Here is an 18,925-nt window from a genome sequence, read left to right as displayed (position 1 = left end):
CACAGTACCCACAGAGGCCAGAGGCATTAGGTCTAGTCTTAGGTTTTGGGTTTGTTGTTTTTTTTGTTTTTTTGTTTTTTTGTTTTTTTTGTTTTTTTTTTTTTTTGATAGCTCCGTGAAACTCAATGGCTGTCTTAAATTTATTAGAAGTCAGTGCTAGCAGAAAACTGCTATTGAATCTGAGATTCGGGAGCAAGACTGTGGTGCATGTGAGGGACTGGGAATGCATCTGTTCTTTATGTTGACAGAAGTCAGTTTGGGGGGCTAGAGAGATGGCTCAGTGATTAAGAGCACTGGCTGTTCTTCCAGAGGTCATGAGTTCAATTCCCAACAAACACATGGTGGCTCACAAGATCTGATGACCTTTTCTGGCCTGCAGGCATACATGTAGACAGAACACTATATACATAATAAATGAAATCTTAAGTAAGTTTGGGGCATGGCTTGTGGGCTTCTACCAAGAGTGTGAACATTTTATAGACTCGGAAGCCTTTTTAGCAATTATACGCGGGTCTGTTGTGCTTAGTGGAAGTATAACAGGTTAAATAAATGCTCCAGACTTTCTCTTCAGTTCTGTGATTTCAGCATTGCTTACGCTCTGGTTATACTCTTATATTCAGAGCTCTGAATATTCAGTATGTTATTCTACACTCTGTAAATAATCCACCTTTGGATTCTACAGGGTGAGAAAGACTGGCAGAAATACGAGACTGCTCGGCGGCTGAAGAAATGTGTGGACAAGATCCGAAATCAGTATCGGGAAGACTGGAAGTCCAAAGAGATGAAAGTTCGGCAGAGAGCTGTAGCACTGTACTTCATTGATAAGGTGGGAGCAGGTTCCTTTATCCACATTGGACAGTTCTGTTTACAGGTATAGGGAGTATCAGCTCTGTAAGTATAGGGTCGGAAGTATTTATCTGCTGTGTTACTTATCACCAAGTCTATCTTAGTAGGAAAAGTAGATGTGGCTACAAAGAGGCATCCACAATACGTTTGCTGTTGAGTACTACTCATCTTTGTAACAGAAGGTTCTACATAAATTGAATTTTTCTTTTAGGGGGCAGTGAAGATAACTGTGATACTTTAAAACTTTTTTACTACCCTAACCTATAATGCGAAAGTACTTATTTTATGTCAAAGTCCAACACACATATTTGTTTCTATGCAATCAGTTCAGAAATTGCACAAACCACTGCTTAACTACTAGACCTGAATTCTGATATTTCTTCTCCATTTCATTCTTTTAGAAAAAGATGATTTTAACTTATAAAATTAGTTAAACAAAGTGTGATTTATTACAAATACATTTTCAAAGATAGTACTATAGAGTTCAGTTTCTTAGTACTCTTAAGTTGTTTTTCTTTTTATTTTGCACTGCTTATATTTTAGCCCAAATTTTGAATTCCCACAAAATTGATAACAGTTTTAATGCACCCAGTGGGAAAAAAATGTTCTCATTTGTTCCCTTGTTAAATTTTCTCTCTATCTCCATTCTAAGGATACAGTAGAGAAACTTAGTCTTTGACTATCTCTGTGTCACAACATTGTAGAATCTGAGTTTCCAGGCTGTGCAGACTGATGGCTTCATCCACAGAAGAATTGAGGGTTCTGGTTTAGGGTTTCCTAGAGATCATATACGGTCCATGTTTCTTCACTGATGCTTATCTCTTTCTTAACAACCCCAACCCCGTTTCCTGCGCAGCTTGCTCTGAGAGCAGGCAATGAGAAGGAGGAAGGAGAAACAGCAGACACTGTGGGTTGCTGTTCACTTAGAGTGGAACACATCAATCTACACCCAGAATTGGATGGTCAGGAATATGTGGTGGAATTTGACTTTCCTGGAAAGGACTCAATCAGATACTATAACAAAGTCCCAGTTGAGAAAAGAGTAAGTTCATGTGGTCTGTGCTCTCTGGCTTGCTTTTTTTACTTATTTGTTCATTCAACAAATATTTATTGAGTGCCTTTTGTATGTTCCACATTTTGCTGGGCTCTAGTGAAAATATTCTCAAAGAAAGATACTGTTTTGCTTGGTGTGTTCTCTGCCTCATTTTAGCCCCATCCTGCAACCTCTGCTACTTTGCTAGGAATATGCAGCCATCTCTGGAAGCAGTTTATAACAGTCTGCAGAGAGTTAGCCCTTACAGCACACTTAGCATAAATTGGACCCAACCACTTTAGCAATTTTCAGCACATGAGCATCATTGAGTCATGCCGCACACTTGACACTTTGAGCCTTTGCTTAGCCCCAGGCCAATTCCCAACTGAATAAAGTGATAATTTTTCAGTTTTCCGTTCTCTGAGCCTATCACAGTAGATCATGCTGCAGTTTCATAGACCCATGAGATAGGCATACATGCACTTATTACTCTCATCTACTAGATAACAGTGCATATAAGCTAAGTCGTGCAACTGGGGGAAGCATATAGTTTGAATATAAGGGAGAGTTTCTGTTTTTAGGAAGTAGACACTGGGATGTTTAGAGCTAAAGTGCTATAATACATACCCACAAATGACTCAGAACAGATACTTAGATAATTATGTAAATTTACACATACAAAGCAAGAATTTCAGTATAGTATATATGGGTGGTCATTGTGCCTTTTTCTGTTTTCCAAGTTTTTGTGACTTTAACGTTATTTCTGAAGATTTTAAGAAGAATAATAATGGGGCTTACTTTTTTTAGGTTTTTAAGAACTTACAACTATTTATGGAGAACAAGCAGCCCGAGGATGATCTTTTTGATCGACTTAATGTGAGTAGACCCTGGTCTAGAGTCCCAGGCAGTTTCATGCTCCTGAAGACAAAAGTTGTTATCCATTCAGGCTAGCTTGTCAGTGACATTCTCTATGCCCTTCCTCCCTGGGAGCACACAATGCATCTGTAACCAGGAGCAGGCACCCTCTGCTTCACATTACTACCAGAGCCTCCAGGCAGAGGCCTACTGTATTTTTTCCTCTTTCTTGCATTCTTTCATAGATGCCCAGCTGCCTGTGCTAGAGAACTAAGACTCTCACTTGACTTCTGTACTGGGAAAGACTTATAGAAAAGAACAAATTTGTTTTGAACTGCTCAAGATTGAAGTACTTTGTAGGAAGGTATCATGCAATCTTGTATTCTGAAATTGTTTTCCTTCTTTGGCTAACTTCCTTCTTAGAGGACAGGGCAATAACTTATCAGGATGATGACAGCATGGCACAATGACTCCTAGTGCTTACTGCAAGGAAAAGTTTCGTTTGGCTTTTACCCCAATTTCAATATCCTCTGTGTTGCTTTGTCTTCTGCAGACTGGCATTCTAAATAAGCACCTTCAGGATCTCATGGAAGGTTTGACCGCTAAGGTGTTTCGTACATACAATGCGTCCATCACGCTACAACAGCAGCTTAAAGAGCTCACAGCCCGTAAGTAGTTCTGTTAGGCTGCCCCTCGGATGGTACCAGAGCTTCGCTCTTCCCCTCTGACCTCTAGAAGAGGCCTAGCTATCTAAATAAAACCAGTGCCTTTCTTCCCACTCCTACCCCAAATTCTAGATTAACCTCATGGAATGATACAAGAACTTTGCTCTAAGAATTTTTGTGTTTTCTCTGTTTTACTTAAAAGCTTACAAGGTACACACAATGCTATTATATTGGGGAGGGTAAAGTTGTCATAGTTTCCAGAAAAATATGAGAGTAAATTTTTTTTCTGTTATTTTTTGTTGTTGTTGTTGTTGTTTTGTTTTCTTAATAGTATGGTACATAATAATTACTCTTAGGACCTTAGTACTTTCTTTTTTCCCTTCTTCATTTAAGATGAGTTCTCACACTGTATCTGAAGGCTTGCCATAACTCATTATGTGCTCCAGACTAGCCTTAAATAGTAAACCTACTGCCTAAAGCCTCCCCACAGTTGGAACTGTAGGCATGAGCCACCACCATTCCTGGGGCCTGGATTTCCACGGTCTTCTGTAAGTGTGTCCAGTAGTCTCAGATGAGCCAGAAAAGGGTATAACTGAAAATCAATATTTTAGGGTATGATTTTTTTTTTTTTTAATTTATTTTGTGGTCGTTGGTGTTTTGTCTGCATGTATGTCTGTGTGAGAACGCAGGATCCCCTGAAATTGTAGTTATGGACAGTTGCGAGCTGCCATGTGAGTTTTTGGTCCTTTGGAAGAGCAGCCAGTGCTCTTAACCAGTGAGCTATCTCCCTAGTCCTAAGGTGTGATTTTTAAAAATTGCTTTAAAAAAAAAATGAAGTCAGATCTTTAGAACTAGCATTACAAATGGCTGTGAGGCAATACCAGGGGTATTAGAAACCAAACCATGTCCTTGCAGGTCCTCTTCAAGAACATGAAGTGTATTTAACCATAGAGCCATCTCTGCAGCCTCTGTCATAATGGCTTTAACATACACAGTTTAAGATTTTTTCATCTCATCTTTCTGTAGTCTTTTCACCCAGTACAGCATGTTCTTCAGGCTATGTTTGGATGGTAATATGGAGACAGGGAATGAGACAAGCAGTAGAAGGGTCTGTGGCCAAATTCCTGAGTTTTTTTTTTTTAATGTAGATTTCCTTGCGATATTAGAGACAAGGTGGGCACAGTAGTTCTAGCTGCTCAGGAGCCCAGTAGTTTAGAGACTACCTGGACTACATAGTAAGACCTGCTTACAAAATCCAGTAAGCTTAAAAAAAGAAAGTAGACTTCTAAAATTCCTCTTGTGATAGGAACTCATTCAGGTTTATGTAGACATTTTCTGCTTTTGATGAAAATTTTGACCTTGTACCTTCAGGGAAACTTGGTTATGATAAGTTGAAGGTCGATACAAACATCACAAGGATGAAGTCCATAAAAGATATGTCATTTATACATTATTGGTATATAAATTGACTGTTACTATTTTATTTCTTTACAGCTGATGAGAATGTACCAGCAAAGATTCTATCTTATAACCGTGCCAATCGAGCTGTTGCAATTCTTTGTAACCACCAGAGGGCGCCACCAAAGACCTTTGAGAAATCAATGATGAACTTGCAGTCTAAGGTATGGAGGGTTCCAAAGGTAGGATAGCAAAGGGAGTCAGTCGTGTGCAACATCTTATAAAAATGAGAGGCTTCTGGAATCTGATCTTGTGTAGGCTGGGATAACAGCAGACTAGGTTGGTTCCATTCTGAAGAAATATCTGTTGTATAGCTAACAAGTAGAGATTATTGGATAGCATCAATACTATCTGGTAGTTTGTTTGTTTTCCTAAAATGTTTGTGCTGGGAACACAAGTTCTGTATTAGTTATTTTCTACTTTGAAGTGCTAACTTTGATGAACCCCTGAATTGCTAATTGTTGTCTCTGTTATAGTTAAGAAAAATGGAAATAAGAGTGCAGCTTTGTGGTAGAATGCTTGTCGAGCATGGAGCACTAGGCTCCATCCCTAGCAACACAAAAAATAAAGTCTTATGCTCTAGCCAAGATTGAAGATACACCTCAGTGGTGTAGCCTACCTATGCTTGTCTACCTCACGTGAAACCCTCGGTTTAGTCCCTAAGGTATAAGCAGGGGAAGGGAAAGTTAACTCTTTCCTATCAGATTGTTTCAAGTTTAAAAGATGTTCAAGCAATGGTGTTTAATTCCCCTCTAATCCTAGCACAGATGTTTACATCTGTTAAATTCAGATATGACTGTGTCAGGGTTGTGCCCTATAGGGAGAGTCTGATAAAAACAGGTTGATGTTGGTTCCACTGTCGTGCAGCTCTCCTTCCTCTCTCTTATCATTGGCTGCTTAACTCTGCATCTGAACTCCCTCACCCAAAATGAAAGTTTGCAGATACTTCATGATGAAACAGTTGCACGTGGAAACCAGTTATAGTAAAACACAGTTTGTGGCACAGGAATTAAGATCTTCATTTAAGGTCTTGAGGTAGTCCTAATAATTACTATACAGTCTAAGATAGTAATAAATAAAAGTGATATTTCAAGATTTCTATAACACTGTAATGTATAATAGGAAACTATTCAATATCTGTTGTTAATAGTCACAGGATAAGTTATATTTCTTTGAGTTCTTGCCTTAAAGAGGAAATAATAAAAGTCAGCTAGAGAGTAGCTGAAGTACAGATATTTTTTTCCACCCAAGTTTATGGAATTCTGTACTTGGACAACTCAGTTTTACGAAACTGCTTTGTAGTAAAACAACCCACATTTCAGAAAATTTTTTCTCTATTAAGATTTTTATGAGTACCCAGGCATGATGTATATAAATCTAAAGATAAAATCTAGAGGCTTTGCTGCAGCTGGCCTGAAGAGAATCTTCATATCCACAGTGAGTGAATACAGATCACAGAGCTCTCTAGTTAGCAAGCCAAGAACCCCACCAACTGCTGTCTTAGCATTTACCTTTGCTTTGCCCTTCTGTTAAATGGAGATCCTCTGATACTGCTTACTCCTTAGGTTGGCATTCTAAGCTCAGACTAAAGCCTGAGTACTGGGGTGCCGTTTACCCAGTTTAGGAGACCCTTCTTGGATCATTTGTTGCTCTTACTCTGGAACCCCATTTGAGCAGCTCAGAATGTCTGACAAACAAGCCCTCCAAGCCTCGGAACCTTTGCCTATGTGCCCACAAAGCAAACACACGCTTCATTGCCTAGTGAATCAATGGCGTCTTTTATGCTTAGAGAATTTGACCTAGCTTGCCGGTTTAGCATTCACAGGAATGGTCGGGACTGTGGTCTGCTGCATTTCTAACCTAAGAAGCATCTGGTTAGTGGTAGCTGTTATGCTTTCGTGTGCACAGTCAGTTCCAGTAACTTAAACGACATAGATGTTGGAAGGAAGCCACTAACAGTAAAACATATTTAATGATTCTCTCACAATGGTGCACTGTTTCTAATCTTAGGCTGCATTTTAAGTGGGTTTGGTTTTTGTTTTTGTGTGTGGGGGGGTTGTTTGTCTAACAAATTTTAGGCTCAGTCAACAATAATCCAGTGTGTGTCAGTCAACATGTATTACTCAGGGATATTCTCTTGACCTCACAGGTCATCAGGGTGATCACAGGAATGAGACTTTTTTGGAACCCAGCAGCACAACTCAACTAGCTTTAGCTTGAGTATCCTAGTATTACCTACTGCTGTTTCTAAGCAACATCCAAAGCAGAACTTAGCTTTTCAAGGATTCCAACAAGCAAGAAAGGATGAAAAATGTTCTGGCTTTTCTTTATAGATATGGATTCCATAAGATTACCTTTGTGGAGGAAAAATCTGCAATTGATGTTTTTCACATCTCTCTTATTGAGTGACTAATTTTCTTCTCAGTTTAGACTTCTCTACTTTCTAAAACAGAAAGTCGAGGCAAAGCCATTTCTAATTAATGCTATTTACCTTTTTATTATTGTTTTCCTAGATATTCTCTTTAGTACATCCTTTTTCTCAAAACTGGCAGTTCTTTCCCAGAGTTGATAAATGTGAGAAATGATCAATGCTTCCTTAGTAGATAATGAGAATCCAGTCTCAATATTGAGTTTCTCCTACAGTATTCTTAAAAGGGATGCTAAAGGCCAGATATTGCAACCCACACCTATAATCCAAGCATTTGAGAGTCAGAATCAGGCAAATCTCTGTGAGTTCAAGTCCAGCTTAGTCTTGAGTTCCATAATGAGTTCCAGGATGGCCAAGACTACATATTGAGACCCTATTTGTTTTTTGAGATTAATAGACTGACAACAAAGAAATACTAATGCCTGGCACAGAATTCATTTGATAATAGCTGTCATCTGGGCCCTCCGCTGTTCTCTAAAGCTGTGTGTTTCCCTGAAAGATTGCAACCAGATTTCCAGATTACTTTTATAGAACTTCAAATTGTTTAAAGTTCACTGAAGAACATAAATGAGTACCAGACAGCGGCTGGGTTGTTTTCTGTGGTCACTGTCCATCCCTTGCCCTCATAAATCCACCCCTGTATTTATACTTGAAAACACTGACAACTCCCAGGTTTGACATTCTAAGATGGAGCCCTTCTTTTCCCTCTCTGGCTCATTTTATTCCTAACTTTACTGCTATTTTTTCTGCCTAGATTGATGCCAAGAAAGACCAGCTAGCAGATGCTCGAAGGGACCTGAAAAGTGCTAAGGCTGATGCCAAAGTCATGAAGGATGCAAAGACCAAGAAGTATGTATCTGATACTGTACCAAGGGCTGGCTAAGAAACAACAGTTGGCCTCATAATATAGAGGCCTGGGTATCCCAGCTCACCTACCTTATTATAGCTATCTTTGATCTCACAATCCTCTTAGCTTCCCAGGCTAAACCACTATACTGAGCTTTTTTAATTTTTTTTTTTTTCGAGACAGGGTTTCTCTGTAGCTTTGGTGCCCGTCCTGGAACTAGCTCTTGTAGACCAGGCTGGCCTCGAACTCACAGAGATCCGCCTGCCTCTGCCTCCCGAGTGCTGGGATTAAAGGCGTGCGCCACCACCGCCCGGCCTATACTGAGCTTTTTTGTTTTGTTTTGTTTTTTTCCCAAGGATTTCTTGGGAAACTTTTTCATGCTTTTTCTCCTTTAGTGGCATGCGAGGACACAGTCTTGCTCTTATTCAGAGGTCAGTCTTAATGTATAATGAATGCTATTCTTCCAGGGTTGTAGAATCAAAAAAGAAGGCTGTACAGAGACTAGAAGAGCAGCTGATGAAGCTGGAAGTTCAAGCCACAGATCGAGAAGAGAATAAACAAATTGCCTTGGGAACTTCCAAACTCAATTATCTGGACCCTAGGATCACAGTGGCTTGGTAAGCATTAGGCCTGTGCAAAGCTCTTGCTGTTGCTTAAGGAAGGAAAGGTCTCTGAGAGTATTGCCAGCTTCCTCATGCTGTGTCTCAGCTGCACACTTCTGGGAGAGCCACTGTTTACCTTCTCTCCATGGTTGTTGTTTAAAGTCTACCTTTTTGGTTTATATATCTGTAGTAACACCTACTTTAGAGATCTCTGTTGAGATTAAATGGGGTGATGAAATAAAGTACTTTGAATATTTTTGGTGTACCAGAAAACCCTAGACTGCTGCTGTAGGCTGTTATTAAGCTACACAAATCTCCTTTCTCATCTCTACCTTTGTTTATTTTTTGCAGGTGTAAGAAGTGGGGGGTCCCAATTGAGAAGATTTACAACAAAACCCAGAGGGAGAAGTTTGCTTGGGCCATTGATATGACGGATGAGGACTACGAGTTTTGACCAGTCTTGCCAGGGGTTCTATGAAAAGGGACAGTGTGGTTTGAGGAAGATGGATAAACTGAGCCTCACTTGCCCTCACACTTGAGGGAGAGGCTGCAAGTCTTAACAAACCAACATCTTTGCAAAAAGATAGACCTGGAGATATTATAAGGGAGAGCTGAGCCAGTTGTCCTATGGACAACTTATTTAAAAATATTTCAGATATCAAAATTCTAGCTGTTTGATTTGTTTTGAATTTTATTTTTATTTTCAAGAGAGCAAGTGAATGGGAATTTGTCAGCATCCTGCCAAGCAAATTCAGTTTTGCTGCAATGTTTGGATTCTCTCAGCTACTGTATGCACAGTCTGATTATATTGGTGCGTTTTTACAGTTAGGGTTTTGCAATAACTTCTATATTTTAATAGAAACAAATTCCTAAACTCCCTTCTCTCCCCTATTTCAGGAATTTAAAATTAAGTAGAACAAATCAAAAACCCAGCGCACCTATTAGAGTTGTCACTCTATCGTCATGGGAATCAGTTTTCATTAAACTTGAAACAGTGTGACATCGGCAGTGTTTTGGTTCAGACACCTATTCACAGAAAAGCATGATGGGAAAATATTTCCTGACTTGAGTGTTCCTTTTTAAATGTGAATTTTTATTTCTTTTTAATTATTTTAAAATATTTAAGCCTTCTTCTTGATCTTAAAGATCGTGTAGCTTGGGGTGGGGAGGGATGAAGGGTGAGTGAGTCTAAGGATAATGAAATAATCAGTGACTGAAACCATTTTCCCCATCACTTTTTGATTGGAGCATTCTTTGTACCCTTTAAGAGATCCATCTTTATCTTTGGAAACCCCAGTCTTTCATTTGAGAGATTTTGTTTTTCTAAAAACTTCCACAGGTCAATAAATTTAGAGGAAAATGAGCATTTGGTCCAAGAAAAACAAAAACAAGCAAAAAAAAAAAAAAAAAAAAGTAAAAATAATCAAGATTTTAGGGCTTTTATTTTTTCTTTTGTAATTGTGTAAAAAAAAGGGGGACATAAAAAGCAAAATTTTAATGTGAAGACATTTTTTGCTATAATCATTAGTTTTAGTAGAGGCATTGTTAGTTTAGTGTGTGTGCAGAGTCCATTCCCTCATCTTTCCTCAAGTATCTTCTATTTTTATCATGAATTCCCTTTTAATCAACTGTAGGTTATTTAAAATAAACTCCTACAACTTAACGGAAACTTAGCGTCTGCCTCTTTGTGAATGAGGCCCCAGGCCAGAATGAAGGCTCAGGGGCTGGGATTTAGTGCAGTACATGGTCTGCTCATTCAGGTCAGCAAGGGTAGGCAGGTCTCTCCCAGGGAAAGATGGATAGGGGGCTTGGCATGGAAGTCATCTGTCCTGATGTGGAATGAGAGTATCAAAGTCTCTTTCCATAAAGACAGGCCTAGAAAGCAAGGGAAGGTACAATACAACCTTTAAGAATCACAGGAGCCCAGTGTGAGCAGTTCCTATTGAGCAAGACAAGACCACGTTTATTTGGGAAACAATTGTAGAGAGCTTTCTACTGGACGGAAGCAGAAGGTTGCTTAAGGTTTGCTTGTATGATGAAGCCTCCAGTCAGCACTAAGGTCAGGCCGGTCAACCCTGAGTACCAGATATCAAAAGCTCCCAGGTAGAATAAAGACTCTGTATTGACTGGTTGGAAGTGTCCATTCCCAGAGCTGTAGGCACCCAATAGTAGCCCTAATCACCACAAAGTGTTCCTTCCATCACTGAAATTCGGGATGAAAAGGTGAAGTCTTCGGGCCAACAGGAAGGTCAGAATGGGCTATCAGTTGAAAGGCCTGCACCCAAGCTTGCTGGCTTGAGTAGTCTATACAGAACCACCCTTCCTTAATGGTCTCAGTTATCACTGGTGCTCCACCCACAGCAGAGAATTCTTGGTCCCTTGAAGCTTGAACTTCATTGGACAGTGAGACAGGTAGCACTTAATCCCAAGGAATAAAACCAGTAAACAATCACTGGAATCAAGAGGGAATTTTTAACTTTGTAGTGTTGAGTTAGCCAGATGGAACAGGTCTTTGGTAGCTAACTGATACTCTCTGGCTAGTGAAAAATGAAACTTATTCTGGGGACCTGAGTAGACCCTGATAACTAGGTTGTCAACTCTAGACAGATACTGAACAGGAAGTAGTACCTACCTCTGGCAGGCCCCACCTGCCAGGTCTTGGTAACAGATGAAAAGCAAAAGTATGTCCTACTCAAGATAGAAAGGAGTGTTCAAGGTTGAGTAAAATCACAGCATAGGAATCTCAGCTTATCCTGACTGGGACTGAGAAGTGGCTGCAAAGATTGGGCTTCAGGGGCTGGTAAGAGGGACAAAGTATAAAGGGCTCTGAAAGCAGGTTGAGCTTGGAGATAGGAGTAAGCTTATGTCCTTGCTGGCAACCCAATACATCTCAATTCCAGCCACATGGGCAGAGAAATTCCATTCTGTGGTACTCAATAGCAGGCAAAGAGGAGCTCCTGTGTGGCACCTAAGCTACACATCTCCCCTCCACTTGTCATCTGTGCTGCTAGTTCATCATCCCTGGCACATTAGAGAAATTTCCCAACCCCCAGCCTTTCCAGCCACCACCTCTTCCTCTCATCTCACAAACAAGTACCTGCCATGAGTCATCCGCACCACTCACTCTCCGCCCACTGCAACCCTGTTTGCCCCAGTCTCCTCCCTGGGGACTAGCCTTGGTCACTAGTGACCAACAAGAAGCTCTCTGTGAATGGGAGTAGGTGCTGCTACTTTTTTTTAAAAGCACTGCTACTGAAGTGTATTTTACATGTCTTAAATACAATATTTTAAAATATTTTTTAGTAAATACTAGCAGGTTTGTCCAGCATTATGGGCCAGTTTTAGGCCGCTTTTATCTGATTAAGATCCCTCACACCCATCTGCAACTTAACCACAGTCCCACGGGTATCCTCCACTGGTCATTCTCTTAAACATGTCTTTTCTGGACATTTTACTAGAAAGGATTCACATCCTGTAACCGCCTCTTCTAAAAGTGCCTCTCTGGGCTCCTATAATGTGTACTGGTTTTACCCCTATTTCTGTAAGGCTGTTTGGTACCGAGACACCTCTAATGTTAGGTCGGTAGCTGCCAGGGTTGTTGTCTTCATATGGCCTAGCTGATTCCAGTCACACTCTCAAGCTCTGCATGCACTGTCAGCCAGTTACTGTCACCACAGCTACTAGGATGTCCACAAGAACCTCCTGAGGACAGTTTGGTACTTGCTATTCCAAGCCTGTTGGGCCTGGGTTTCCTGTATGTGAAACCCAAGCCACAGATTCACTAAACCAGGTAGCCTCAGCCTTAAGCTCCTTTCTTCCAATCTCACTTCTGTAGTAAGTTGTCAACTTTGACATTCTTTCCTAAATACTACTTAAGCTGCATACAGTCATTTTCTTTTTTTTGGTTTTTCGAGACAGGGTTTCTCTGTGGCTTTGGAGCCTGTCCTGGAACTAGCTCTGTAGACCAGGCTGGTCTCGAACTCACAGAGATCCGCCTGCCTCTGCCTCCCGAGTGCTGGGATTAAAGGCGTGCGCCACCACTGCCCGGCCATACAGTCATTTTCTTAAAGGGATTTTAAAAAATTAATTCTAAGAACTGACTTATTTCAGACCTTGGAAGTCCCTCCTATAATGAGACATTCTCAACTTGTTTCGAACAAAAGAGCACTTCTTGGAGAACATACTACCCTGAAATGACCTCACTAACTCTAGTTTTGGATGCTTATAAGTAGTTCCCTGGCAAATCAGAAAACAGAAGAAGTTTAACAGACTTACCAATTATTTCCCACAACCCCAAGTAAGCAGCCTTTTTTAAATTACCAAATAGATATTTTTAGACTTAATTATGCTTACATTTTTCTTTAGGAAAACATTGAAATACTTAAGGAAAACAAGTGATCATCAGTTAACAGTTGCAAAAGCTGGGGCTAGTGGTGTAGCTCAGAGGTAGGGAGGGCACTTGGCCCTAGGGTCTGTCTCTAACACCATACCAATAAAAAAAAAAACCATCATAACTCCCAAAGCTGGGTGGAGGCTCAGTGTACCTACTGAATCCTTATGACATGTTTAAAACAATGCAGTAATTATTATGAAGAGCCTTAGCGCACGCCTTTAATCCCAGCATTCGGGAGGCAGAGGCAGGCGGATCTCTGTGAGTTCGAGACCAGCCTGGTCTACAGAGCTAGTTCCAGGACAGGCTCCAAAGCCACAGAGAAACCCTGTCTCGAAAAACCAGGAAAAAAAAAAAAAAAGAACCTTAGCATATATCTGTGGAAAACATGTCTTTGTCACATTAAGCTATAAATTATGCTTAGATTAAAATTCCCAGTGGCTGCATTTCTGCCCTATGTACTGTCTGGGTAGAGTTATAAGGAGTATATTTTTCGAACTCAAACTTCATGCTTACAATGGGTGCATCTTGGGCTGGAGAGATACCTCAGTGGTTAAGAACACTTACTACTCTTGGAGAGGACCTGAGTTTGATACCTAGCACCCACATGTTGACTCCCAACCTTCCAGGCAACTACAGTTCCAAGTGATCCAATAACCTCTCCTCACTTCCACGGGCACCAGTCACACAACTGGTGTGCATACATAGAGTTTTTTTTTTTAAAAAAAAAAAAAGGTAGGCACAACTTATGTGTAAATTATTCTTCAATAAGGCTAGGCTTTCAGAAGCAGCAAGAGCAATGTACTTTGATAACATTGGATGATTCTCCATGTGGTTCTCATGGTAAAAAAAAAAAAGACTCCAAGGTTCATGTAAAGTTTACTGGTAGGACTGTGAATGGGGAATCAGTATTCATAAATAAATGGCTTTGAATAGTATTACTATGTCACTAAAACCCATGGCATTTTAATCATGTGTCTCTAAAATTTTGGTACTTTCTTTTCAGAGACACTCCCCAAATGCCCTGGGGGTGCTCTTACTGTGAAAAGGAGTTCACATCATTTGGAAAAGCTGTATCTTCATGTATACTCAGCACCTCTCACTTTGTTCTCTCCCCACAATCACTAACAAATCTAGATAAGGCCCTTCTTGCTCCCAGCATCTTTGTCATACTGAGCTTGGCATACAAGCATTTCTGTAACCACTTCTGCAACAGGCTTGATCTGCTCCTGCCCTGCTGACTGAGAATCTCTAGAAGTCATAGCAGGGGTGTGTGCTGGAAGGAAGGGTGGGAGAGTAAAAAGCAAGGCCGTCGTGGCCTCAGTTTCCCCTGTCTTCTCTGCCACACTTTACAGTCACTATGCCCTGCCATTTCCAGGTGAGAGCAGATGGGAACAGCCAGCAGCAAGGCAGCTAGGGCTGTGTAGAGTAGTCTGTGGAGCTGTTGGGACAGGTGTAGTTTGAAACTTGAGTAAAAGAACACAGTTCCTTTAAGAGACTGAAAATGCAACTTAAGGAGGGAACCAGGAGGTTATGATACTAGAAGAGGTGGAGCCATAGATGTGGGGGTCAGAGGACAGGAGTTTATACTGCAGGTTGGGGTGCAGCTCAAGGTTCACTGAGGGTGAGGTGTGCACTTTAGGAAGTTCTTGCTGTGTGTACACCCAACACAGTAGAGTAAATAAAAGGGATAAGGAAAAGAACACAGCTTTATGCATGGATTAGCCAGACATTTCAAGTAAGTGTCCCCCTTTGTGAAAGGACTGTCATCAATTATACTTTTGAGTCACAACTTCTACAGTTGCTCAAGGTCATTCATTATAAGAAACAAATTACAAATGTGTTAGCACTTGGTGCTAGCCTGCTGAGAACACCCTCTGTTATTTCAATCAAATACATATCCATGTGAGAATCTTTTCTTAAAATTTATTTCCACAAAATTTTACCCCTTTTCCAAGTAACCAGTTAGCAAACATTGAGAGTTATTGCTTTAGCTGCTTGAAAGCTCATGCACATATGATTTTTTAACTATTGCAGCTCTATCACCATATCAACCATATTTTGATCCCTCTTTTATAATCAAATCCTCCATTGCAAAATAGCATTTTTGTTCTTTTTTTTTTGGGGGGGGGGTTTCGAGACAGGGTTTCTCTGTGGTTTTGGAGCCTGTCCTGGAACTAGCTCTTGTAGACCAGGCTGGTCTCGAACTCACAAAGATCCACCTGCCTCTGCCTCCCAAGTGCTGGGATTAAAGGCGTGCGCCACCACCGCCCGGCTGCATTTTTGTTCTTTTGTATTTAATTACTCTATTTTTCTTTAAGAGCTTGGTGTGGTGGTGCCTATTGATAGCTCAATTTGTGGGAGGCTGGGAAAACCTCAGATTTAAGGTCAGCCTGGGTTATACAGCAAGACTTTACCCCAAGAAAAATGCAGCGAACAGTTTGCCTGGTTCCCATTCGAAGAAAGTCTTGTCCTAACTTCTGGAAGAGGTGTCAACAAAAAACTAGCTACCAGTCTCTTAAGATCACAAAGAGCCATGAGGCTGAGGATGAACTTTACCCAGAACAATGACTAGTCCCTGGAGGTTGGTGAGGCTGTGCCCACTCCTCACTATTTCCTTCCTGTTCCCTCTACAATGCTGACCTTAGGGCTGCTCACTAATAAGCATTCTAGCATTCTACCCTCTAACTTGCCAGAGTCAGTATAAAAAAAAAAAAATAAAAAAAAATAAAACCCAGTCAGCAGGCATAGCTGCTCACACTTGTAATCAATCCCAGCAAGGCTGAGAGGCTGAAGCATGCGGATTGCTAAATTCAAGACTAGCCTGGGCTACAGAGACTGTCTCAAACAAAACAAAGCCCAGTTTTGGCAAACTTCATAAAATAACTATGCAGAAAATAGAGACAGTACATAGTTCAGTGGATAAAGGTATTTGCTGCTAAACCTGATGACCTGAATGCATTCCCTAGGACCCACATCCTAGAAGATCCAATTCCCAGAAACTGTCCTTTGGCCTCTCTACACATGTGCCATGGTTCACACACACACACACACACACACACACACACACACACACACACACTAAATGTAAAAGAAATTTAGACAACAGCTGGTAGCGGTGTTCAGAAAGAGGTGAGGACTCAGAAAGAAACGCTGGTATTACATGGTAGGCAGAAGATACCTGGCTGCCTGGGTTTTTATCTCAGACACCTGTTAGCTGTGTGACCCTGAGGCAGTGCCAATTGCCCTTGTTGAGCTCAAACTCAAGATCCTCCTGCATCAGCCTCCAAAGTTCTAGGACTTGGGAGTGTGCCACTGTGCTAAGAAAGGTCTCAGTTTTGTTAAATGGGGATTAACAGAATCTCATAGAGCTGTAATTAGTCACGTTCACTATATGCTTGCCACGGTCCTAAGTGGATATTAAATACAGTATCTGTGAGATCAAGTCCACAGGTCACAGGGGCAGTTGGACAGTCTCTCAGACTCCAGGCACAGGCTTGGTATAAGCTAAGGCATGCTGAAGCATGAGTGTTTCCAGATATACAATCAAGCGGGAAGCGGGGCTAGTCCGAGTGATGTCACAGGCGAGTGCCTTGCGTGGTGCCAGAGCTGCTCCTCCCAAATGCATGTTACCAGTGACACCTACGCACCCTTATATATGCTGAGCTGGGGGAAGCCCACAGTGGCCACACCCTGTGTGTGCCCTACATTTCCCAAACTTACTTTGGTGGAAGGAGACACCTAAGGCCTGGGAAGCTAATAAGTCCCATGAGGAAATGGGGCCCTGTTCCCTGATTACAGGCCGGGCAAACAAATTGCTTCTGGAAGGGATTCATGGAGCCACTGGGGGTCTTATTATATACACAAGAACAAAAGCTTTGGGCTGGACGCTGGGAAGCTCCCAGAAAAGGATTTTAAAAGTGAATTGAAGTCTTATAGGCTGTTGGAGTTTGCACAGAAAGCTCAACAATTGTTAGAACATTTAAGAGGAGCTTCTTAGGAGAATTGACAAGACCACACAAGCAGCGAAGGTCCTATTCAGCCCCATTTGTTTTCTTGGTATCATCTTGGCAGAACATTCCCCTCCACCGAGTAAACCCCAGCATCCTTTCTAGCCTAGGGCCTTTGTACATGCTATTACTCTTGCCTGGAAAGTACTTTCCTCCAGCTCACCTTTAAAATGCATTTAATCTTCTTATATTCTTTGGTCTTTCTTGAAGTCCTATAGACATAGCTAGTGACAGACCACCAAGATTTACCTCAGCTAGTGGCTCTCTCGTGAAACAGAAACACATGGAATCAGGTTCCACTAGTTACATGGCCTCACTTCGTCAAGCCGCTCTGAAACCTTGATTTGAAGATAACGTGAGCTTAAGTTGTGCAAGCCAGGGTCAAGCATTGGGTCAACTCCAGTTCCCTCATTCCTACATTAAAGGCCTGTCGCTAGGTGGCAGTCAGTCCATCTCAACTACCCCATCCTTTAGGACTAAGTTCCTCACTATTACACTGAATTCTGAGATTTTTGAGGGCAACACTGGAGGGAAACAGCATACAGGTCACGACTTCAGCAAGGCAAAGCTGGAGGTGGCCCAGCTAAAGCTGGAGGTGGCCCAGCTGGGTGGGTTTGCTGAGCGCTCACAAGTTCTAGTCTCCTAAAACCCAGGGAAGTTTTTCTGTGTCCGCTGGTTCCACTGCCTGTTCTGTGGCACTTCTCACCGCCGAAATGCTACTGTCCAGAGCTGCATGGTAGCTAGCTGCCCACCTAACTGCTCAACACTGGCAGACACCCTAGGTTCACGGTGCTGTCCAGAGAATGGCCTGAGGAAGACAGGTTTTAAATATATTCAACAGCCGCAGACGGGTGGCGAGCAGGGCGAAGGGTCAGTGGTGAGAGATAAAGCAGGAGCGAGAGGCAGGGGGAGACAAGGGCTGTTGGGCCATGAAGGTAGTGCTGATTTAAAGCGCAGTGGGAATTTTCGTGCGCAGTTATAAGGATCACAACTTAAATTCCATTTTAGTGGTAAATCCTGAAGGACAGATGCAGGCAAGACCCAAGAGGACAGTGTACGGAGTGGGATGATGGGGCCTCGGGATCATGGGCTGAGTGGAGAGAGCCCCAAAGTCAAGAGGGAAGAGCCTTAGCGGATTACCTAGGGGTGAGGCCAAGGAAAACGGGCTCCTGGCAAGGTGAGGCCTTTCCAGTTTACTGCCAGGCAGGGAGGGGTGAATCAGTGAAAGGAGCCATGTGATGAGGATGGCAAGGCTGTGGTGCAGATAATGGGATGCCAGGATCGGGGGAGGTCAGGGGAGAGCCAGGATTGGCGTCACCTGTGTCTGCGCAGAGGCGAAGCCAGCGGAAGGGTCGGCTCGACCTGACAACTGGCCCAGCACTGAGTCCAGAGGACAGCAAGCTTCTGGGGCGGGGAAGGATCCGCGCCGGGGCAGACACACAAAGCTGAGGAAAAACCAGAGTGTCGGAAAGGCATCGCAGGTAGGGTGCGGGCGGAGCGTGAGGCGTGCAGCGGCCCACGCACGAGAGGCCTCGAAGGCCACGCAGCCCGCGGCCGAGGGTCTCAGGGCCCGACCCACGTCTGCAGGGTCTCTTCCCGTGAGGACGTCCTCGAAGGCCACCCCAGGACCAGTTCGCGCTACCCTCCAAAGAGACGCCTGTGGCGAGGGGGAGGGGCGGGAAGGCTGTCACTCACGGCCCACTGGCCAATCCGCGTGTGCGCCCCTCCCCGGAGAGGATACGCGGTGGGTCCGCCCCCGCCGCCGCCGCCGCCGCCGCCGCCGCGGGTGTA

The 18,925-nt window shown here is 42.5% G+C and overlaps 1 protein-coding gene across 2 annotated transcripts in view; it reads left to right on the top strand.

Annotated features, from left to right (window-relative positions):
* The window catches only part of Top1 (DNA topoisomerase I), a 79,811-nt gene extending 69,408 nt beyond the window's left edge, over window positions 1–10,403 (top strand). For both annotated transcript variants that reach the window (XM_005362993.2, XM_026787089.1), the window contains 8 exons: window positions 683–826; window positions 1,703–1,888; window positions 2,687–2,755; window positions 3,288–3,402; window positions 4,894–5,021; window positions 8,040–8,134; window positions 8,600–8,749; window positions 9,086–10,403. In XM_005362993.2, the coding sequence (XP_005363050.1) occupies window positions 683–826; window positions 1,703–1,888; window positions 2,687–2,755; window positions 3,288–3,402; window positions 4,894–5,021; window positions 8,040–8,134; window positions 8,600–8,749; window positions 9,086–9,188 (990 nt within the window). In that variant the 3' untranslated portion in view covers window positions 9,189–10,403. The remainder of the gene's footprint in view (window positions 1–682; window positions 827–1,702; window positions 1,889–2,686; window positions 2,756–3,287; window positions 3,403–4,893; window positions 5,022–8,039; window positions 8,135–8,599; window positions 8,750–9,085) is intronic.
* Window positions 10,404–18,925: the final 8,522 nt, after the last annotated feature.

Source organism: Microtus ochrogaster, linkage group LG8, assembly GCF_000317375.1.
Source record: "Microtus ochrogaster isolate Prairie Vole_2 linkage group LG8, MicOch1.0, whole genome shotgun sequence".
Classification (NCBI taxonomy): Eukaryota; Metazoa; Chordata; class Mammalia; order Rodentia; family Cricetidae; genus Microtus; species Microtus ochrogaster.
This window is presented reverse-complemented; position numbering and strand designations above follow the sequence as displayed.